This window comes from Mus musculus, chromosome 15 (genome assembly GCF_000001635.26).
Source record: "Mus musculus strain C57BL/6J chromosome 15, GRCm38.p6 C57BL/6J".
Lineage (NCBI taxonomy): Eukaryota > Metazoa > Chordata > Mammalia > Rodentia > Muridae > Mus > Mus musculus.
Window position 1 is genome coordinate 59,335,080 of NC_000081.6, and position 23,206 is coordinate 59,358,285.

The 23,206-nt window shown below is 45.7% G+C and overlaps 1 protein-coding gene across 2 annotated transcripts in view; it reads right to left on the bottom strand.

Annotated features, from left to right (window-relative positions):
* Positions 1-23,206, bottom strand: part of Washc5 (WASH complex subunit 5) — a 42,332-nt gene that overhangs the window by 3,217 nt on the left and 15,909 nt on the right. For both annotated transcript variants that reach the window (XM_006520759.4, NM_153548.3), the window contains 18 exons: positions 20,755-20,882; positions 17,422-17,551; positions 16,393-16,505; positions 15,208-15,374; positions 15,053-15,128; positions 14,214-14,324; positions 13,306-13,446; positions 11,741-11,821; positions 11,135-11,236; positions 10,259-10,438; positions 8,946-9,070; positions 6,860-7,022; positions 5,981-6,083; positions 5,813-5,892; positions 4,735-4,838; positions 3,835-3,964; positions 2,114-2,210; positions 9-162 (listed from right to left, as the gene is read on the bottom strand). In XM_006520759.4, coding sequence (XP_006520822.1) covers positions 9-162; positions 2,114-2,210; positions 3,835-3,964; positions 4,735-4,838; positions 5,813-5,892; positions 5,981-6,083; positions 6,860-7,022; positions 8,946-9,070; positions 10,259-10,438; positions 11,135-11,236; positions 11,741-11,821; positions 13,306-13,446; positions 14,214-14,324; positions 15,053-15,128; positions 15,208-15,374; positions 16,393-16,505; positions 17,422-17,551; positions 20,755-20,882 — 2,185 coding nt within the window. The remainder of the gene's footprint in view (positions 1-8; positions 163-2,113; positions 2,211-3,834; positions 3,965-4,734; positions 4,839-5,812; positions 5,893-5,980; positions 6,084-6,859; positions 7,023-8,945; positions 9,071-10,258; positions 10,439-11,134; positions 11,237-11,740; positions 11,822-13,305; positions 13,447-14,213; positions 14,325-15,052; positions 15,129-15,207; positions 15,375-16,392; positions 16,506-17,421; positions 17,552-20,754; positions 20,883-23,206) is intronic.

Below are 23,206 nucleotides of genomic sequence, written 5' to 3' on the forward strand. Positions count from 1 at the left end.
CTCTGTACCTTGTGCACTGCTCCATTGTGGAGCGAATAAACTGGCCAATCAGTGCCAGGAATTGCTCGGTGTACCGGGAGTGGAACTGCTTCAGCAGCGTGAGCAGACCTAGGACGAGCGGTGGCCAGTCAACAGGGTCGGCAGGCTTCCGGCAGACCATGCCTGTGAGGGAACAAGTTACAATACCCAGTGAATTACTTGCTTTTGACAGTGTCCACTAAATATCAGCCCTCATCAATATCATCACTGCTGGCAGGAGACTATTTTAAGGAAACAGTAGTTCTGGGCTACCTCTAAATCTAGCTGTGGGGTTGGTAGGACATTCTAACAGTCTAAAGACTTAGTTTTTATCATTACTGTTGATTTTGTTTTGCACTATTCATACCTCTATGGTAGAGATTTAAGATGTACATTAATGTGAATAAGAAAACAGAAATCACCTCCAATTGACATCAGTTAATGGCAGCATGGTATTCTAGATACCCAGAAGCATCTTACTCAGTAAACTCAGCTAAAATCTGGGTGAAATGCTTTAAACTTGTGTGTAACAACAGTTCTGAGTGTTGGTGAGGACAGAATCTGCTGAGGTCAACTGAGTGGAAGAAGGGTGGCACAGATGTGCCCCAACACCACGCTTTGGTTGCCCACTTGGAACTTGTGTAAAATCTTGCCTGCGTGGCTATGCTGAGGAGGGGGTGGAGTTTAGGGTGGGGAAAGGGAAGAGGATGAACCTGCCCCCACTTTACACTGGAGGCGAGAAATAACGTGGATGGTTCATAAACCTTAAAGTAAAAGTTGAAACTACAGCGTTTCTAAAAATGACCTGGGAAACCAAAGTCTTCGAGAAAACATTTAATAGTCAAAGGGTCTGAGTGAGGCTCATTTCTAATCCGAAGACTCAGTGTCCCACCTCTAGTCGGTCCCACCAATATGAACAGGTGGACAGAGTGCCTGTGAGCACTTGGTGGGAAGAGGCCAAGGTAGAATTCAGTCAACACTGTGCCTCCCTTCCCCAGCGAGTACTGCTAAAGGGCCATGCCTGGCAACAGGGGGCACTAACAGGAACTGTCAGAGGAACAAGGCCTAGAACTAGTGACTGTTTCTGAATGAGAGGAATAAAAAACAAAACAATAACAACAAGAAAACAAACCAAAAACAAAAATGTTAGGCTCTAAACAGGATTCACTTTAAAAACATTTTAGGAGAGAGGAAGAAGGATAAAGAAGTGCTTAAGGACATAGTAACAGTCTTGCTGGTAGAAATGTTCTTATAGTGCCACTTACTGAATGACTGCAGTGCTAGGTGCTTGTAAAACCAATGAAATGTTAGAGAGCATTAAAAAAAACTTGCGGACTGGCGAGATGGCTCAGACGTTAAGAGCACTGACTGCTCTTCCAGAGGTCCTGAGTTCAATTCCCAGCAACCACATGGTGGCTCACAACCACCCGTAACGAGATCTGACACCCTCTTCTGGTGTGTCTGAAGACAGCTACAGTGTACTTACATATAAAAAAAAAAAAAACAAAACAAAAAAAACAAAACAAAACAAAACAAAAAAAACTTGCTTAGTTAGATGTAAAGTCTAGAGACAGGATGAACTATAGAGATGCTCACAATAAACTGGTTAACAAAAACTTAGTTGTGTTATTAGCCAGGACACTTACACCGAGAGCTTTGGATATGCTTGTAGCAAAAGCCCCAGCGTGTGACCATGTGACATTACAGTCTAAACTGCTCACACATCAGTCTTGTCTCCATAACTACACTGTAACGCCTAGGATACAGTCCGGGAGGCAGTAGCACACGGGCGTTTGTATGAACAGAACATGCACATTAAAGAGGTTTCTTTCATACCATAATCAGCTACGTGGGCACTGACTGAGGAGAACCAAGTAAAGATGCTTCACACTGTAGGAGGCAGGCGCACTTGGCTGATCTGGAGCCCACTGTGTACACTCCATCCGTGGTATGCGAATGCAGTGGTGCAATGACACTACTATGTATTGGTTACGAAAAGGTCTGATGTATGACACGGTATTATATGCAGAACTGTGTATGTAGACACTGACCTACTGCTTGTTAATTACAAAGCAAAATTTGGCACCCATCATACCTAGATTTTTGTTATACTGAAGTTTTGGCAACTGCGCGATCAAAAACAGAAAGTTGACAATCGGGAAATAGGGTAAGCGCTTCGTTGTTATGTAAATCTGGAAAGAGAAAGATAAGAAAGAGTTTCTTCATCTTAGAGTAACACAGAACCCAGTTTCAGTCGGAAAGCTCTGAGAGCCTCCAACTGGGACAGCTGTGTCATCTGCTGCCTGTAGAGATGTCCTCACATGTCGCTCTGTGCACCTATCTACATGCTTTAGTCCTTTAACGCTCCTTGGAAAGAGTGGCTCTGCTCAGAGACCAGAGTTCCCCCACCCCCAATCCTGTTAATATCACTTGTAAAGGGAGGGGCGAGAGATGACAGGTAAGAGTGGCAGGGGCCAGCAAAATCAAGCGCAGTGAAGCTGTGGGGCTGGGCAGGGCTCAGCAGCTAGCCATGGCTTCGCTTCAGATGACTTAGTTCCATTCCCAGCACAACCTGGTGGCTCACAATTGTCCTTAATTCTAGATCCAGGGGACCTGACACACCATCTTCTGGTCTCCTTGTGTATCAGGCACATACATGGTACACATACATACAAGCAGGCAAAAAACTCATACACAAAAAGTACATCTTAAAAAAAAAAAAAAGAGTAGTGAAAGAAATGTACAGGCAAGGGGAAAAGATCCAGGAGGCAGAGCACAGAGCCTGACAGCAACCGCTGAGGAGAAAGCCAAGTCCTCCTTTGTCATAAACTTCTGCAGGCAGTCTCCCTCCCAGTTGACATGGCAGAAAACTCAGGGCAGACAATGCCATGCCATCCCTCAGCTGGCCTTCAGGGCACAGAAGACAGGGAAGCAGGCTGGTTCAGAGCCCAGGCTAGTCACCGGCTAGCTCCTCCCCCATCAGTGTGGAGGCTGGGGGAGTCCTGGACCCCTTCAAGCCTCAGGCTCCTTGCCTGAAGACAGCCTGTTGACTGGACTCCTTAGTACAGAGCACTCGATGTCAGTTGCCCTTTATTTAGGTTCTTCACCTTAGCTTAATTTTTAAAAACGATTTATTTATTTATTATATGAAGGTACACTGTCACTGTCTTTAGACAACCCAGAAGAGGGCATCAGATCTCATTATGGATGGTTTTGAGCCACCATGTGGTTGCTGGGACTTGAACTCAGGACCTTTGGAAGAGCAGTCAGTGCTCTTAACCACTGAGCCATCTCACCAGACTATCTTAGCTTAATTTTGAGACAGGATCTTATTATTACAATTTAAAATTTCCTAAAATAACCAGGTTAACTCTCCAGAGAGGCCATGTTTCTGCATCAACACATGTGAGTAGCCCTGCTAAGGAGGAGACATTGAGAAAGTACAGCTCAGGACAGGTACTGCCCTTCGAGCCCTGGCACTGAGGTCTGAGGAACATCACTGCTTTCTGGAGCATGGAGCTGCACAATGTGGAGCCTGGCCCTTGTAATTGCAACTCCATTCGGTCAGCAGGGAGTCATGTGACCATCCAAGCCCCAGGCAAACCTGCACTGACACGTTACTTTCAGCTAAGTTACATCAGCCTCACAGCCAGGGAGGTGACATCATTTAGAAAAGGTCATAACCTGACAGCATGAGGTTCTGGGGCCTGAATGTAGGTTTCTGGAATATTTCACAGTCATTTGTTATATAGACAAAGTTACATTTGTACCACACAGCCCTGTACCCCAACCCAATTTTATATTGTAGTCATTAACCTTATTCAGGGGGTTGTGAATGCCAGCCGCCTCCAGATAGGCTGTGATTTCATATAAGAGTGTGTTATCTTCTTTGGGGTAAGGAAGCGAAGGGTCCCGGTAGTGGGCTTCGATGTCTGCCAGGAGAGCCCTAATGGAGGAGAGAAGCAGCGGTGAACACAAGCGGGCAGCAGAGTTTATACATCTGTAACCAACTCTCGTCCCTTTGCATCCCAGCCGGCAGGCCTCTGACTGTGTGTCACTGTGATCTTACCCAGAGTCACTTAGCTCTTGGACTCAAGCTAAACCAAGTGCTTTCACTACTGAGATTATGAAAACAAATTATTTACTTGTATGTGCGTGTGTGTGTGTGTGTGTGTGTGTGTGTGTGTGCACACGAGTGCCCATGGAAGCCAGGTGAGGGTCTCTGAGCCCCTGGAGCTAGAGTGCCAGGTGGTTGTTAGACATCTGACAGGGTGCTGGGACCCAAACGCTGGACCTCTGAAGAGCGACAGCGCTCTTGCTCTGAACCGCCTCTCCAGCTCCTCCTTGTTTGGCTGTTTTATGAACTGGCTGGACTGTTTCTAAGTCCTGGTTTGCGAGAAGAGCTGACTTTGGGATGGAGAAGCTTGGATTGTTTATCTGTGCAGAAAGAAATGAGAGCAGCTGTTTGGAGGGGAGGGGATGTGTACACCACAGGATATGGTATGTTAGCCTGCTTTCCCCATCTCTCTAGGTAACCACTGCTTAGTTCTTTAGATTCCTCCTTTTGGAGATTCTATTAACAGTTACGTCAGGACACGGACCTAGTAGTGCCACTGTGTGTTACGTGAGCAATACCTGTTAAAACCCAAAGGCCTCAAATGAACAAGATGTAAACCTGGTGCTGGGAGAGTAGGCTGTCTCAACCCTGGCACTTACTTATTGAGATTATCCAGGGCAGCTGCCAGATGTCTGGAATCAAATCGACAGGAAGAGTTTAGCTCATTGGCGATCTGTTGTCTCAGGATCTGCATCTGTCCAACCTGAGAACAAGGGAGAGAGGGAGAAGTGGCACACGGGGCACTTGAGGGCAGTCAGCAGGGTGCACACCACCCTGGCAAGGCATCCAGGGATGTGCCTTTGGTTGTCACCTGTCTGCTACACTCTCTGTTTCCCAGGTAGCCATGGCAACTTTGGTGTCCTCTAAACGTTCTGGCTACCTACCTCTCTACCACCTGAGCAATGGTCACACAGCAGCTTCCTATCTGAAATAACCATTTTTAACACCAGGGAGCAGTTCAGGTCAGCGGTTTCACTGCATCCTCACTTACACAAAGTAGGAGACTAGATTCTAAAAGAAGCTGCTTTCATCTAAATAATCAATTGCCTCATTTGTCTTTATTCCTCATTTCCGAAGGCACAGTGTTTTATTCATAGCATATGGATAACCTATGCACCCAAAGACTCCTGCTTCTTGACATGCATGCAGGCAGGCACAGCGGGGAGAGGAAGAGATGCACTGCTGTAATACCACGAGGAATAAACTTGATCTGGAAATCGACAGGCCAGAGCACTGCATGGACTTGGAGGAAGTTCCCATGTCTGTTCAGAAGCACCTCTGACTGGAGGCATTGTCTTAAACACGTGGGAGCTGTGGGTCCACCCAGGGAAAGCCCAGTCAGTGGCAGCTCCAGAGGGAAGGACAAAGGAATGAGCGGTGTGGGAAATAAGAAATCATGGAAGTCCAGCTTTAATGACAAAAGGAAGGAATAGGTTTTCATAAACCATAAAGTCATAGGTAAAAAATAACTTATAAACCATGGTGTTGATTATCCCTGCTCTCCAAAGCGTACTTTCATTACACAGTATTGATTAGCCTGCTCCCACAGCATACCTTCATTACACAGTATTGATTAGCCTGCTCCCATAGCATACCTTCATTACACAGTATTGATTAGTCTGAACCCACAGCATACCTTCATTACACAGTATTGATTAGCCTGAACCCACAGCATACCTTCATTATAGCCTCCAGGTAAGCACTCCAGATCTTCTGTGTTTTGGTGATGGCAGAAAGATAAACTTTACTTGAATTTGCTGAAAGTTAAAATATAATCTTAATTCAGTCAATTCAGGAAAGCTACAGTACCTTCCTGTCTGCCCTGGGGAGTCTCAGGACACTTACCCACTATGCTCTTTAGAGGGTTAACAGCACTCATGAGCATCTTTAAAGTTTCTTGAACAGTTCTCTCTTTCAGGATAATTTTCTGAAACATACTGAGGAAATTCTACAAACAAGAAGTCACAATCAAAATGCAAACGTAACCAACCAACATTCCTGTCAGCACAGACGCTGTGTCAACTGCACCTGCCTGGGTCACATGGCCTCCAATGGGAAGGCAGCAGGTACTCAGGTTTCTACTAAGGGCAGCAGCTCTGAGGAGGAGTTAAGGCTTCATACACAAGTCTCGCTTTCCCAAGCTGAAGTTAACTAAAGCAATCTACCTATACAATTACAATACTGGTCAAAGAAGCTGTAGCCTACTCTCAACTCTTATCTATCTAGTAAAATCATCCGTGCCTCACATAGCATGGGAAGTCACAGAAGACAGTGAGTTCAATTTGTGAGGTGAGACCTGCTATTCTTCCCAGACAGAAACCAAACACGAGGTCTGTAGCAGGCAGCCTTTGTCTACTTGGCAGGGCTCATAACCACCGAGTGTGTCCGAATGTTTCCAGAGAAGCTTAATAGCAAAGGGAAGACCCACTCTGAACAGGGGCAACCTGTTCCCAAAAGCTGGGGTTCAAGACTAACTTAGGACAGAGAGTAGGCCAAACAGACGTCCATTGCTATCTGCTTCCTAGCTACACAGGAACTGTGAGCAGCCGCCTCACTCTGTGACCACAGTGGAAGCCAATCTGGGTGCCAGGCCTTCCTTACCATGATGGACTAGAGTCTCAAAGCGTGACCCAAGACATAGCCTTCCTTCCTTCCTTAAGTTGCTCTTGGTAGACATTTTACCACAGCAATGACAGCAGTGACTGGTGTGGGGTCCAGGCTCACCTGTAGCTCTTTCACAATCATGAAGCACAGAAGCCTGTCCAATCCATTCAGACCAAAAGTCCCCAAGGTGGTCTGGATTTCTGAGAAGAGGCGACTGCTGGTCACTTCTTGATGAGTTTTCACGTCATACCAAGTGTTCAGCTGGTCTATGTAACATGTCATTCTAAAGCAAACGGGAAATCAGAAGTCCCAGCAGCTCAGAGGTATAGGTTAGGAGCCCAGAGCACTGGCTACATGACTTCTGTTTTAGACAGTCTTACCAAGTAGTATGGGGTACCCTGGGCTTACACCAGTCCCACCCCAACCTCCTGATGCTAGGATTGCAGGGGAATAGCACTGCTGGTTACGACTCACGTGTCCTCACTTCTGGCCAGCACTCTATCCTGTCTGCCTGATGACTGCCCGATGCCCCAGCAGGAAATAAACCTCAGGTAGGCCTCCTTCCCCACCTTCCTTGGCTGTACTTATTTCACTGGGCTGAGCTACTAGTGGGAACTAAACTGAGAAGATGAAGGTAAGTTCAGCTGCCAGGTTGGAGGACTCCAGGGCCCGCTGCCTTCCTACAGACGTTTCGTAAAATGTCCGTGGACAGAGGACAAATAAGAGCCTAGTACCAATTTAGAGACAGGAAGCTTAAGAGTCTTTGAGTGGTGACGTGAGAGGGAAGGTGAAGCCCATTAAACGGTGATGCCTAACTTCTTGGCACCCCTCAGCGACTCTTCTTGGTCTTGGGAATGGAGTATGGTGATGATAGAGGCAAAGAGCACCAACATCTACTGAGCACTCGGGTGTCATCCTGTCGCCCACCCTTGTAACAGCCCTGTGAAATACAAGCCAGCTAACCTTCATTTTAGCCGAGGAGATGTTGGAGGGCCAAATAGGCCTGCTCCCAAGATTATATAACGTCAAACCTTTGCTTCTCAAGCTACTGAAGGGCCCTGAGTAACTAGTGCACCCTGTAGAAGGCACAGGTGTCCTCGTCCCACCCTAGATCATCACAGCGGATGGTGGGTGAACCGGCCTGGCAGGTCAGATGAGCTCTACACATGCGGGCTGCATGTTATAAACACCATACACACATGGGGCTTAAGAAGGAGCTGACAGCCTCAAGAGCCAGGAGTTAGACTTGAAAGTAAATGTGATACATCCTGTATGTGCAGGCCCAGGGTGTCCTGTCACCCGGTGCCAGCACTTTGAATGTGACACTCGAGAGGAACCTAGCTCTGATGATGAATTTCCAGCCACGTCAAATCTCTGCTGAAAGTCTGAGCAGGTTACCAGGCAGGGTGGATTTCTACAAGGGCTCGGTGGCTTCAGCTACCTACACAAGGAACTATTTATTTTCTTGCCAGTGACAGAAAGAATATATATCTGCTAGAAATCTCAAAAAGTTCATCTACAGTTGACTGCCTTTCATGACTCTTGAGGCTGAGACTAGCAGGTAGCGTGGAGTGTTTAAGGAAGGCGTATGCTTTAGCAAGACAAGGGTCGGTGGGGAGAGACAGGACCCTTCCTTTCGCTCTGGGAAAGCCTGCCTATCATGAGCCTCTGTGAGCATGTGCCCATGTAGACTGAGTCACAAGACACAAACCTGCTCTTTCCTCAGGCGGTCACCACAAACTCCTTCATCCAGGCTCCAAGGAAATGGGTTTGGCTGGATCTACTGAGTGGCTCTGTGTTATCAGCAATAGTTTTAATCACATGAGATTTTCCCCAGACCCTGCTGAAGGCTGAACCTATGTGATACGGGCACGGACTGACTGTACACAAAGCTTGTATGGTGTGCCCTTGACTGGCACAGTGCTATGGGGGCTGGGGCCTGGCATGATCTAGGTACATGCTTTTGTGCCTGGATTTCTTCATCTGTAAAGTGGTAACAGCAGCAAGGCCTGCCACCTCAGATGCCTGTAAGGAGTGAGTATGCAGACTCGGGGGACATGCTAAGAAGGGACATGGGCCAGTGCTCAGTAGATAATGGCTCTTATTAAGTGCTTGGGTGCTGGACTAAGGACAAGGGAGCACACATCAGTGACACAGGCATGGGCGTCGGGAGGACTGAAGCTCAGTCACACTCAGAAATACTTACTTTGGGTCTGTGATCCGCAAGATTTCTCTGCAGAGTCGACCAATAAATGTTATAGACTCATCCACAGGTGCAAACTTCGGGATTGGTATATGAGTGGATTGGTACATACTCTGCCAGTCTTGAATCTAGAAAACAAAATCATAAATGTCTAGTTCAATTCTGATAGTGTAATTTGTTATCTTTTCTTTACACAATCTTACAAGCAGTGCATGAAGAGGAACAATTAAGTGTTCCTTGGTTTTGAAGAGAAAACATTTTAAATGGCCACCAAAGGCCTCCCTCCTCAAATGCTACTCAGAACATGAAAAGGAAGGGATAGAGGTGTGGCTGAGTGGGTAGAGCGTGTGCCTAGCATGAACCCAGGGTTCCACTCCAGCAGCTCAGCAGCCGGGTACAGTGATGCAGGCCTGTAATCCCACCGCCAGGGAGGTGGAGATGGGAGGACAGAAAGTTCAAGATCATTCTTGGCTAAGTAGTGATTGGAAGGCTAGCTGGGCTGCAGAAAAGTGAGAAATAAGAGAGACGGAGAAACATGGTTTTTTTGTCTTGTGAGTCGAGATGGACAATGAAATCTAGAGATGTAAATTATCATAAACTTCAACAACCTCTTGAAAGTGTCACCTGCATGTGTCAGCCTTGTTAAATGCTGTGTAAAAGCAGTGGCACTTGACTTTGTTGATATTTTGTGGTTCATTAGATATAAAAAACAACTTTCATAGCTATTTTTCAAAGAAGATACACACGGCCCATAAACAGACAGTCATTAGGGAAGCAGGCATCCAAACCAGGTCCATTCCCGCCCTACAAGGCTCAGAAGTGGAGAGTGGCAAGTGCTGGCTGGGGCATGAGGGAGGTGGACGCCCATGCCCTGCTGAGGGAGGGAGGGAGGGAGGGAGGGAGGGAGGGAGGGAGGGAGGGAGGGAGGGAGGCCTGTAGTGCTGCTGTGGATGGACTGGCGGTTCCTCCACAAGCCAAAGAGCAGCACTGGGTCATGAGAGGTCTCAAGGTTCCCACTCTCAAGTCACTGTGTTCTAATGAGCATATCAGCTGCTGCTAACTAAGGCCACTTAGTGACATCTGCTTTCTCCTAACACAGAGCTCCCTGAGGCCAGGTCCATACCCACTCTCCTCTTACCGGCAAGTCTCTGAAAGGTGCTCTGCGGGACTCAACCATTTTCAGTAGCATTATTTAGATGAAAATCAGCAACAACAACAAAACTTTCTTGTTGGTATTGCTGAGATGTGGAATATGTATTTTAAATATGAGAGATAACAGATATAGTCAAAAATTAAAAAAAAAACTTGTTCAATACCTTTGTTCTTAAGAAGTTATTACACTCCTGTTCCACGTTATAATTTATAATACGAGAGACTTCCTCCTGCCAAATCTTCAGACCGTAAATGCTGACGTAGTCCTGTATATACTCAAAGGAGCGATGGAACCCATCCATGGTGGCCCCCAGCTCTTTCAGTTTGGGCATCAACTCACTTGGCTACACAGAGACAACAAGAAAACTATCAACAGGAGCAAACGGTCAACACTAACATGTCTGTTAGACCTTAACTGACACACTAAGGCACCATAGTCATGGGTTTAGACATCGTCAAAGCTTTAGAAAGGTTTCTTCCTGCAGCCAGGTTCACTGGCAGGTCGTGCTGTTAGACACTCTACCAAGAATAGACATCCCTCATTTGGGAAGGAAGCCTCATACAAAGGATATAAAGATGAACATTGATGATTTCAATAGTATCAATTTATGAACACATCTAATATTGTATACCTAACACTTAAGTTGAATTTGTTGAAGTGAAACATTCCTTACACAAAAATTTATGGTCTACTCATTTTTCTCTTTAGGAAAATTATCATACTTTCAAATAGATAACGGAAACATATATCAAAAAAAAAAAAAAAACCAGTCTTTCCAGTTTCTATCTGTGCTATGGTAAACAAGTTCTTTGGACAGTAAGTAACTCTTAGTCATAAGCATCAATTCAGTTCTTAAAACACAGGATGAACAGAGAGAATCATTTTAAAAGGGATTTTTTTTTTTAGAAAGAATCAAGAGCATGTAAGTTGTCACCATAAAGCATATATTGGCTCTGCAGGAGAGAGAAGGCACTTGCTCCAAATGGTGTCCCAGTGCACTCTGGGAGTTGAGTGACAGATCCATTCTGGGCATGTGTACCTTGGCACGAGGGTTGAATATCAGTCCCCGGTGAAGGGCGAAAGCCACGCGTTTAACCAGCTCTTTCCTTATTCCGTCTTCCAGCAACTGCTTGGGATCCACCTAAGTGCAGATCAAAGGCATTCGACGGTGGCAGGGAAAACAGGGCGGTGGCTCAGAGGGTCTGCAGTGCAGAATTTTCCGACCTCATCTCTAAGTGATTTACATTTGTAAAATTCTGTCCCTAATCATCTTTAGAGGGGTAGACTGAATTTAGGACTCTGTTCAGCTCAGTAAGCCTCATGGTAATTTTACAACATATTACCAAGCTGACAGATATGGACAGTTTTGAACTGCTTTACATTTTAATTATTTCATTAAATGTAAAGTGTCGTTTGTTACAGCCAGTAGGAGATGGTGAGATGAAATTCCAAGTTCAGGTCAGATGGTCGTCTTTTATTATGAGCAATCAGGGTTATAATGTTTCTTTTTTCTTCCATCAACAAATGGGTAAAAATAAAAGTTTTGAGCAGCAAGAGATGGCCGCATTCCTACCCGTTCCACATGTAATTACCAGAAAATCAAACAAATTGCCACAGGCCACACACAGCAGCGCTCAACCCTTACCTTGATGATGCCCACCAGGGTCGTTTTCATCATCAAGATGCCCTCAGTAAAGATGGAGATGGCGTGAGTGAGCTTGGCAACCTTTAACAGCGAGAGAGGGAGGGGAGATGAAATACATCACGGGGGAGAGTCCTCACCCCTATGCATGGCCAAACGACTGGTCAAAGTAATGCACTGGGCAAAGGCAGCAGTGTGTGGTTGTGTAAAGGACACTGGTGTGTCCATGCCTGGGATGGACGTGAGGCTATATGGGGGACAGTCACTGTGAGCAGTTCTTCGTCCTTTTTTTTTTTTTTCTTTTTCTCGAGACAGGGTTTCTCTTTATAGCCCTGGCTGTCCTGGAACTCACTCTGTAGACCAGGCTGGCCTCAAACTCAGAAATCCACCTGCCTCTGCCTCCCAAGTGCTGGGATTAAAGGTGTGTGCCACCACGCCCGGCTAGTTCTTTGTCCTTTAACATAGCACTTCTCTCTAAACTTCAGAGCTGGCCTCAGGATAAGCTGCCACTGCCCAGCTTCCTGAGTGTAATCAGAGCATTTTCCACTTAACAATAGGTGCAACTTACGATAGGTAGGCTCACTGAGGTGTAACTTACGATAGGTAGGCTCACTGAGGTGTAACTTACGATTGATAGGCTCACTGAGGTGTAACTTACGATAGGTAGGCTCACTGAGGTGTAACTTACGATAGGTAGGCTCACTGAGGTGTAACTTACGATTGATAGGCTCACTGAGGTGCACCTTACGATAGGTAGGCTCACTGAGGTGTAACTTACGATAGGTAGGCTCACTGAGGTGTAACTTACGATAGGTAGGCTCACTGAAGTGTAACTTACGATAGGTAGGCTCACTGAGGTGTAACTTACGATAGATAGGCTCACTGAGGTGTAACTTACGATAGGTAGGCTCACTGAGGTGCAACTTACGATAGATAGGCTCACTGAGGTGTAACTTACGATTGATAGGCTCACTGAGGTGCACCTTACGATAGGTAGGCTCACTGAGGTGTAACTTACGATAGGTAGGCTCACTGAGGTGTAACTTACGATAGGTAGGTTCACTGAGGTGTAACTTACGATAGGTAGGCTCACTGAGGTGTAACTTACGATAGATAGGCTCACTGAGGTGTAACTTACAATAGGTAGGCTCACTGAGGTGTAACTTACGATAGGTAGGCTCACTGAGGTGTAACTTACGATAGGTAGGCTCACTGAGGTGTAACTTATGATAGGTAGGCTCACTGAGCTGTAACTGTAGCTTGAGTACCGCACGTACAAAGGAGGATGTGGAAAGTCAGGTCGTGGGACACAGGAGGAACAAGGACAATGACAGAATGTTCAAGAGAAAAGAGCTCCATCTCTACAGAGAACTCAGGTGGGGAAGCTCTCAGGGACACTCGGGAAACATCAAGAGCACTAAAGACTGCAAACCACGTTATCGCTGAGAGGGCAAGAACACAACCACAGGTGGTCTGCTGGGATCCCGGGATATGCCAGGAGCCACTGGCCGGGGATGCTTCGTATTGGAGCTTCAAATATCCAAAGACAGAAGTCAAGGGTATGGCACCTCATATCTCGGGCCAAGCTGAGCGTAGTCCCGCAGCTTGTCCTTGTCCAGGCGTGTAGGCACTTCCATGATGTCATGGGTCTGAAGCTTTATGATCTTCAGGAGAGATGTGAACATGCTTTCTGGAATGATCTGCAAAACCTTTGATGAAAAGACCAGGAAGAAATACAGTTGAGAATCTATATGGTTTTTTTTTTTTTTTTAGCTGATGAACAAGGAAGATGAGAGCAAGAAGGTCCCAGTGTATAGGATGGCAGTTTGTGTAAGGAGAAGTGCTGAGAAACTTAAAAGAACTAGTTTGAAAACTGTTAGAAGGGTGTAAGACATGTGTACACACCTTTAATCTCAGCGCCAGGGAGGCAGAGGCAGGAAAATCTCTTGTGAGTTCAAGGCCATCCTGGTCCACACAGCAAGTTCCAGGACAGCCAGAGCTACATAGTAAGCTGTCTCAAAACAACTGCTAGAGAGACAAGCTCATGCCGTCCTACCACTGCCCAAGATGTCAGTAACGTATAGGAAGGGTCTCAGCCAGTGCATGACACAGACTGACTCTAACTCAGACATGGCTGGGTCCTGGATCCATCACAAATGATTGGAGCAAGGACCAAGATTCTCCTGAAGACCTGAACTAGGTTCTAGTAAGAGAATGTGAGCTGTGATCTGCCTCTGAGCAGCCAGCTCTGCCCCTGAAGAGGCTACGTCACCTCTGCTCCTCAGCTTCTGCAACTCTGAGGCCAGAGCATGTGGAAACCAGTGTGATCTCCTTACAAAGTAAAGCACATTTGCACGTCTGCAGCTTCAGTAAGATACACTTATATCTGGACATTTCTGGGAAGAAACCCGAAGAACACAAAGCTCCGCCAGGGCACTGTTTATTTAAGGAAGCAGCTATCAGAGGCAGTCCTTACCTTTCTCACGTATGACACCAATTCTCCTGAATAATACTGAGACACACTGAGGAGATCAGGGCTATTTGCTTGATTAATACGTAGCAGGGGAAGGTCAAGGGCAGAGGCAAGCTGGAAGGAAACAACACATATCTGTTTCTTGCTTCATAAATGCCCTAGAAACCTCTTTTCCCAAACTGGAATTTACAAGGCAACATTTGTGCTTCGCCCAATAGAGGGACCAATTAGAAAGCCTCAACAATGCGTCAAATAGGTTCTGACAATACATTAGAAAAACAAAACAAAACAAACAATCCACAGTCATCTACTGTGGCAGTGTGTCTCCCACTGGCCGCTGGCAGCAGCTGGGAACATGTGAGACATGTCAGTTTCCAGACCTACCCCTGACTGACTCAGCAATGTGGGAGCGGGGTGGAGGAGCTGCTGCGCTAAGGAACTCTGATGCCCCAAAGCTGGAGAGCTGCTATTCCATGGAAGCCCTTTGCACGCCAGACTCCTTTTCACCAAAGAAGCTGTTCTGTGGCTCCAGTACATAGGTCTGTAACCCAGGCATAAGATCAACCATGTACTTAAAACAAACCATAGATTTACTTTAAAACATTCATAATTCTTTCACCATTTATTAAAGATGAAAGCGAATTAGTGCATACTAATGAGATGGAGATTCATTTTTACACAGAGAACTAAACCCTGGCAGAACACTTGATGCTGCCTCTGATGAAACGGTTGGTAAATGTTAGTGCAAAGTGGATAGACAGCCTCGTACCCCGACCAATGAGAGCAGAGCAAAGCCGATCCTTTCTTCTGCCAGAGGATGGATGTCGGCGTTCCCTGCTTACCTTTAGGAACGTGGCTCTGAGTTTGGTAACCATGGATGGGTTTACCCTTATGCTTTCTTGCATGATGGATGTGAAACTGTAAAGAGGGATGGACACACGGTAAGCAGACGAACCTCCTCCCTCATCACAGGTAGACATTAGTGTGTCCGTAGTACCTGTCAATTAACTGCCAGGCAAAGGAAAGGTCCCCGATGATCTGCACTGTGATCAGGACTTCCTCCTTGATGTTGATGGTTCTGATCATTTGATGGAGAAACTTTCGGGTGTCAGCTAGAAACTGGCAAACTTGTAGATTTGATTCCAACTGGTGAAACTCCTGAACCTATGTTACACAGATCCATTTAATGAAACAATTCAATGCATCTTCCCCCTTAAAAACACTTCAAATAAAGTCTGAGGTAAGAGTCTGACACGATTACTTCATATTAACTGACTATTAAAAGTTTAAGAATGGTGAGGTAGAGTAACTCCTTTGGGTACAGTCATTTTTGAATATATAAAAAAAATAGGGCTGGAGAGATGGCTCAGCGGTTAAGAGCACAAACTGCTCTTCCAGAGGTCCTGAGTTCAAATCCCAGCAACCACATGGGAGCTCATAACCACCCATAATGAGATCTGATGCCCTCTTCTGGGGTGTCTGAAGACAGCTACAGTGTACTTACATATAATAAATATTTTTAAAAAATTAAACATTCCAGAAAAAAAGTTGACCATTTATACAGATAACATCATTACATAACCACTTTTACTTTTTGTTTAGTATTTTCCCACAAAGGTACACATATTTTACATACCTAAACGATGGCTCAGACCTACAATTTTTTTTGTTTTGTTTTTATACCTTATCACAATCTCCTCAATATCTCCAGATTACTTTCATAATTTGACTTTTAAAACATATTTGTTCAAGTTCAGATTCGTGATTCTTTCTACAGCTCTACTTGTGCTGACCACTCAGTCTTCCTAATTTTACAACCGTGAGTGTGACACCACAGGGTTGCTTCGGATGACGTATCCTGTTAGATACAGCTTTATGAGCAAAGTATAGGTGGATCATAACTTGTAACTTCTGACCTAAGACATAGTATTAATATTTTTAAAATTATTCTTCATTGTGTACACATGCATGCATGTGTGTCTGTATGTGAGCAACTGTAGGAGTGTAGGTGCTCAGAGGCCAGAGACAGGGCGGAGTCAGGGCTGGGGCTGGAGTGACAGGTGGTGTGAGCTCCTGACACAGGTGCTGGGAATGAGCCTGCATCCTCTGGAAGAACAGAACCCTCTTAACTGCTGAGCCGACTCTCCAGCCCAAGCCCTGTGGTTTAAAAGGACTTTCTTACCTCTTCCAGAGCTTGTATTAGTTGCACAGTTTTTCTGCCTGCAGCAGTAGAATCATCATAATTTAGAGACAGTATTTGTTTTGAGATCTCTCTGAACCAAGCTTGAAGATTTTCTATTAAGACAGAAACGAGGAAAGCACAGTGAGAGTCAGATTCCTGCAGCTTGGACTGAACTCCTCTGTACAAATGTAGGTTTCCTAGTACTTTTACCAGTGATTAACATCACTCCCAACAATACTCCAGCCATCAACAGCAACGTGGGGCACGTGCCAAAGCAAGACAGGTTACACTTCTGCATGGCCAGCCTAGTCTGTGACGCTGACCACACGGGGATGAAAGGCAAATCTAAGTGCTCAGGTGCTCATGGGCACAGAGGGGTCGCGAAGGCACTGACTGTTGGACAGGACACGGAGTTCCTGGGGAGTGTTCCGGAGAACGGAAGGTGGATAAAGATTTGGGTTCTCGGGAATGAAGAAAGTTATCTATCAGAGTGAAGGACAAACACAAACAGGCTTCTCGGAAAGAAAGAGAGCAACACGTCAGAACTGTGAGGTACAAGCAGAGAGTTGTGGGAATTCTGGACAGGTTAAGGGGTGCCATTAATACTTATGACTTGAATGGGTAGAATGATGGCTAATCTTGATCATCAGCCTGACTGGGTTAGAACAACCTATGAGCCACACCTCTGGGTGTATCTGTGAGGCTTTTCCAGAGAGGTTTGCCTGAGGAGGGAAGACCCATCCTGAATGTGGGCTGCACCATCTCATAGGCTGAGACAGACAGTAAAAAGCAGAAAGTGACTTGAGACCAGCACTTACCCAACTCCTCTTCCTGCCCAGAGGCCTTGCACCCACACCTCCACACCGGCTCTGCCATGGTGGACTGTGATCCGCAATATACCCCCCTTCCCTAAGTTTCCTTTGCCCAGTATTCTCTGACAGCAATGAAGATAGCAACAGCCAATTTCTAAGGCTTCAACAATATAAACTCTTATCTCAAACACACCCATAACTCCTCTTCAGCAATTACCGTTTTTCTCCACTCGGGTTAGTGGTTTCACCCCTGAAAAGACGTCAGCAAGCTCGGTCATGCGCTCAGAGCCCTCCTTCTTGTAATGCTCCCACTTGGACTGTTTCTCGGAAAGCATTTGCTTGAACATCTGTTGTCAAGAAGGAAACATTTATTTACTTAAGAGAAAACTCAGAACAGACAATTTACAAAGAGATCCAGATGAATTCCAATTTCCTTTAAAGAGCGTGTAGCAGAAGGCTGGAGATGTGGCTAAGTGGGTAAGGGGCTTGTGCTACAAGTAAGGACCAGAGTTTGGATCCCTAGAGCTCACAAAAACAAAAACAAACAAACAAACAAACAAAAAAACAAAAACAAAACCAAAAAACTAGGCAGGTGGCTCAGAGAAAGCCAGCTAGCTGCACCCCTCACACTACCCATGGACACAGGAGAACAACCCACAAAACGTTAGTTTGTATATATATATAGATTCACAAGAAATTACCAGTGACCCTGACCCTGTCTCTTAACATCACTACATTACAATCTGAAGTGGAAAGCCAGCCAGCTGTTCCCAGGCCTTGAAGGCTCAATTCAGAAGGTCTTGGGTAGGCCAGGGAATCAGCACATAAAAATGAAACAAAATTTGTGACCATTGCCCTGTGGCCTTTTTTAGAGAATCATTCCCATGATTGCAATTTAGTCATGGGAGGGTTGAGCATCTCTTGCCAGAGGACAAGGCAATGAACTACATGACCTATGTAAGCTCCTTCTTGCTCCCTTAGATGGTAGCTCTGCTTGCTGGCTTCCTCTATGACATGTAAGCCTAAGCAGGGTAGAGTTGGCTAGTGGAGAAAACATAACCAGAGGCTGTTTCTCTCTCTCTAGGAAGCAAAAATACAAAAACCACACTGATATCGAATCAAACAACACACAAAAGCACAGGAGTGTTCCACCGTGCCCTTATGAGATAACAAGCATGGACACTAATTTTCTCTTAAGAGTGTGCACCTGGTCAGCATCATAAGGAAACTGAGAAGAGGAACAGTGTTAGAGAACACCTGCAGGGGAGAGACCAATGGCAGGTGGGACTGTGGAGGACCTGTAACCAATGAACAACACGTAAGAGGAGGGGACACCGAGATTACTTATGGACTCTACCCTGGCTTTCCGAATGCCTGGGAGAAATCGATGTCATTTAACAGCGGCAAAGCAACACCACAAAACAACCTTGACTACAGGCTGAGCGGCTTCATGCCTCCTATAGGCTATTCACTGAACTCAAGGGGTTCCTGTCTGTTAAGACAGGACAGGGGAGGGAGCAGGACATTTGCGTCCATTTGTGGAAAACCCTGTGTTTGCTGTGTGTGCACAGATGTGTTTGAGAGTGTGCACACATGTGCTAAAAGTCAAGTGCAGCAGTTCTCAGGACTGAACTCAGGTTATGAAGCTGGCACTGCAAGCCCAGGCACTGACTTGAGACGTTAACCATTCTAGGTCAGTGAGAGCATTGAAGAAGCAGGAAAAAAAGTCAGAGAGTGAGCTGCAGTGTCCGAAGTCAGACCCACTTCTGCTCAATCCCCAGCTTCCAGCACCTTTCACAATACACTGTGCTCCTTCAGTCTCTCTGCTTTTCTCCCTATGTGAACTGACAGAGGCAAGCTGCTTCCAGTCCAGTGAATTGACTGTTGCTAGAGATGCAGACTGGATTAGTCAGATAGCTCAGGCCTGACAGGTAGCCAAGATAATATATTCTCAAAGGACCAGTGTCTTTAGTGGGTTGGCTGGATGCTGCTTGTATTCTAGTGCTAATTTGCCCCCAGTTAATTGTGATTGGTAAATAAAGATGCCAACCAATAGCTGGGCAGAAGAGACATAGGTGGGGTTTAGGTTTTGTAGGCTTGGGGTTGGAGGGGACAAAGAAGAAGAAGGTGCTAGGGGGAGGGGGAAGGAAAAGCAGCTATGGGTTAAGAGTCAAGTCAACAGAGCCCCGAAGGCTGCCCAACTGCAGTTAAGAGCAGCCCAGATGGAATAACTTGGGGTTATCAATAGGAAAATAGATTCTAACAGCACAGAGGGCAGGCAGCTGCCCAGTTATTATACTGATTAAGGCGTAGTGTAAATATAAACACTGTGAATGTGAATGTGTCTTTCCTCCAGGAACTCAACGATCTAAGGTGAGGTAGAGACCTCAGGCCGGGGTTTAACATCCACTACAAGTGTTGTCTATGTGACTGGTGTCACTGAGCAAGGCTGTACTGTTGCCCCGTACTTTGTGTACTACTATGGCAGACCCTTCTCCATGCTTTTCACAAGCTCTGGCTTCTGTCCCCAGGGATGCCGATGATTTAGCTCAGTTCCTTGAGAGGACAAATCTTAGCAGACACCCCCATTTTTCACATGCCTGTAGTGTGCATGTCTGGGTGCAAGCACATTTGTATATGTATGCGGGTCAGGATGCACATGGAGGTCCAAGTTAGATGCTGGGAATCTTCCTTGATTGCTCTTGCATCTTACTCTTTGAGAAAGGGTCTGCCAACTAAATTGAGAGATGCAGGTATGGCTAGTCTTACTGACCAACTTGCTCTGGGATCCTGTCTCATGTCACAAGTTGTTAATAAACGTGGGTTGCCATGCCCACTTGGCATATAAGTGGGTTCAAGGGATCTGAATTCTAGTCCTCAATTTACTCAGTGCACTGGATAGTTTTATGTCAACTTGACACATCTGAGAGGACAGGGCTGTAGGCAAGCCTGTAGGGCATTTTCTTAGTGACTGATATGGGAGGACCTAGGTCATTATGTGTGACGCCATCCCTGGGCTGGTATTTTTCTAATCAAGCCAAACAAGCCACGAGGAGCATGCCAGAAAGCAGCACCCCTCCAGGGCCTCTGCATCAGCTCCTACTTCCAGGTTCCTGCCTTGTTTGAGTTTCTGTCCTGACTTCCTTCCATGATGAACAGTGATATGGATGTGTAGGCTAAACAAACCCTTTCCTCCCCAAGTTGCTTTGGTCATGACGCTTCCTCACAGCAGTAATAACCCTAACTCAGCAGGCCATTACCCCGAGTCATCTCCCCAGACCCGAATCCCAGTTTTCACATATTTTCAGAAGTGTGATTCTCATTAATTTCTGTACACCTCATTATATTAACCTCCACAATCTGGTATACTTACCCTGTAACTAAATAATTGTTAAATGTCTAATTCTGTCATTTTCTTTAAAGAACAGTCATTGACGGAAAAAATCTGTTGCTTGAGTCAGAGACATAACTAAATCATAATCTTTTCTGAAATATTTTCTTAGACAGAAAAACCTCCCAAAGACTAAGGCTATTCATTTACTATTTTTACCTCTTTGAGTATAAACTCGAATTGTGCAGTGTCCAATAGCAACTGGAAGAGGATCTTGGGATTGTACCTAGAGTCTGCCAGAATCTGGTCCTTGATTTGACGAAGGCGCTTGTTGTTTGGGTCACAGGCTAGAAATAGGAAGAAGAATTTCCCACTGATTAAATGTGGAGAAAACACCCACAAAATAAGATGTATTCTTAAGTATCTCCCTTCATCTCAAGTATTTAAAAAGTATTAAGCAAAATGTTTACCCACAGCAGGTTGGGAAATACCATATATCCACAGCACGGAGAATGACAACTGAACTTGTAACTACTCATGACGTGGCTAGCAGTCCCTGACTCACTGTTGAATAAAAAAGACAAAGCCAAGTACAGTGTTTTGTAGGCATCTCAGGGTCAGCTTTTCTTAACTGCCCACAGTGGCTGGGCAGGGTCTTCTGGCGCCATTTCATAGGAGACTAGTCTCCTCATGTCCCATCTGTCCATAGTGCTCCTGGTTTAAATGTCCAACTGTGCCACTCAGATGCAGAAAGACAATCTGAAACTGCTATCTACAGAGATCTGTTTTCTAGAATGGTGTGGTGGTTTGAATATGCTTAGGCCATGGGAAGTGGCACTACTAGGAGATGTGGCCTTGTTGAAATAGGTGTGGCCTGTTGGGGAAGTGTATCACTCTGAAGGTGGGTTTTTTGTCTCCTAGTGCTCAAGCTCTTTGAAGTGGAGAAGAAGAGAGTTTCTCGGCTGTCTGTGTATCAAGATGTAGAACTGTCGGCTCCTCCAGCATCATGTCTGCCTGCAAACTGCCATGCTCCCTGCCTTGATGATAATGAGCTGAACCTCGGAAACTGTAAGCCAGCCCCAATTAAATGTTTTCCTTTTAAGAGTTGCCTTGGTCATGATATCTTTCCACAGTAATGGAAACCCTATCTGGAAATTAGAGTTTTGGGCAGAGTTCTCACCATTCTGAGGAGTGTCAGAAATTATTCTCTAGGCCTTAACTGTATATACGAACAATGTGATACATGCTGAACACTGTTTTGTTCTTAGAGTCTGGCCTCTTTGTACCTGCCAAGAAGTTTGCTGTATGATTAACCCTCAATAGATTCCCAGGGCAGCCGAGGCTAACAAGCCTGACTGGCTGGCAGCATTTCTCACATACTGGGCAAATTTAGCAGGTCATGTGTGACTCCACTGACAGGATCCTTAGAAGCTTGGGCCTGCTTTCCTCTAGATTTGCCCATATGTCCTTTTCCTGTGCTGGATTCAATCCAGCTGTGAGTACTCCCCATGAGCGCTCTGTTCCTAGGAATCAGAAAACTAGGTCTTAGGGTCTGTCTAACACAACAGGGAAGGAAAACTTCCACAGAAAACATGGTACTTCACACAGTGGCCGCCCTGCTCCTTGAAAAGTGCATGGGAGGCCCTCACAGCTTTTTGTGCATTGTCCAGGTGCAGAGAATTTAAGGCATAATATTAGGCAGTAACTGACCCATGGAGATAACCAACAGATATCCTGGCTTTCAGTTAGCCTACTAGCTGCCAAGCAAACTGTTTCAAATAAAACATGAGAATTAAAAGAGCAGAAACATGGGAGTAGTGGCTCAGTCTGCAACCGTAGTATGTGGGAGGCAAGGGGCTTATAACTTCAAGGCCAACTGGGCAACAGAGTTGAGGACCAGGCCAGTGGGTGAGATGCTGTCTTAAAAATATGTAGTAAATAAATCGGTAACAAACATTGCTATTTGTCAAGATGTGTTTACAGGGCCAATTAAGATACAATAAAAAAAAAAGTAGAATACGGCAAAAATACTTAGGAATGAAAGCTATTTAGACTAAAAATAAAGTTGAAATAAAAACTCTGAAAGTAAATAGACATTGTCAAAAGTTCTGAGATGAAGAGGGCTGAAGCCCACGGTCACGGAAGCAGTGCATCTCAGATGCATCACTGCTGGCTCAGCCCTCTGCTAGCAGCCCAGAATGCTGCACAGACACTGCAGGCCCTTGTTGTAAGTTCAGGCATCACAGAGTGTCTTTGGTGACTCACTGTGTGGTGAAGCCCCCAGGAGGCCATTTTGCACAGTGATTTCTACAGTCCTTCATCAGGACTCATGCCACCTGCAGGAAGGGTTCAGCTGCTGTGGGAAAGTGCAAAGATCCAGCGTTCCATCTGCTCTCCAGGAGCACCTGGGCAGACTGGGCATGCTGGCTCTGGTTAAACAGAGAACCCCAAAGAAGTTCCATTTCTACTCCCCTCTTCTTTTTTGAGGAAAAGTCTCTGCTATTTCAGGCTGGCCCTGAAGTGGCTATGCAGCTAAGGATGACCTTGGCAAACTCCTGAGCCTTCTGCTTCTACTCCTCAGAGAGTTGATTACATGTGTGCTCTGCACACTTTCAAGGACATAAAGAGTGAGGAAGTCCAACTGTGGGTTGCTCCTAGAAGTAGAAACAGA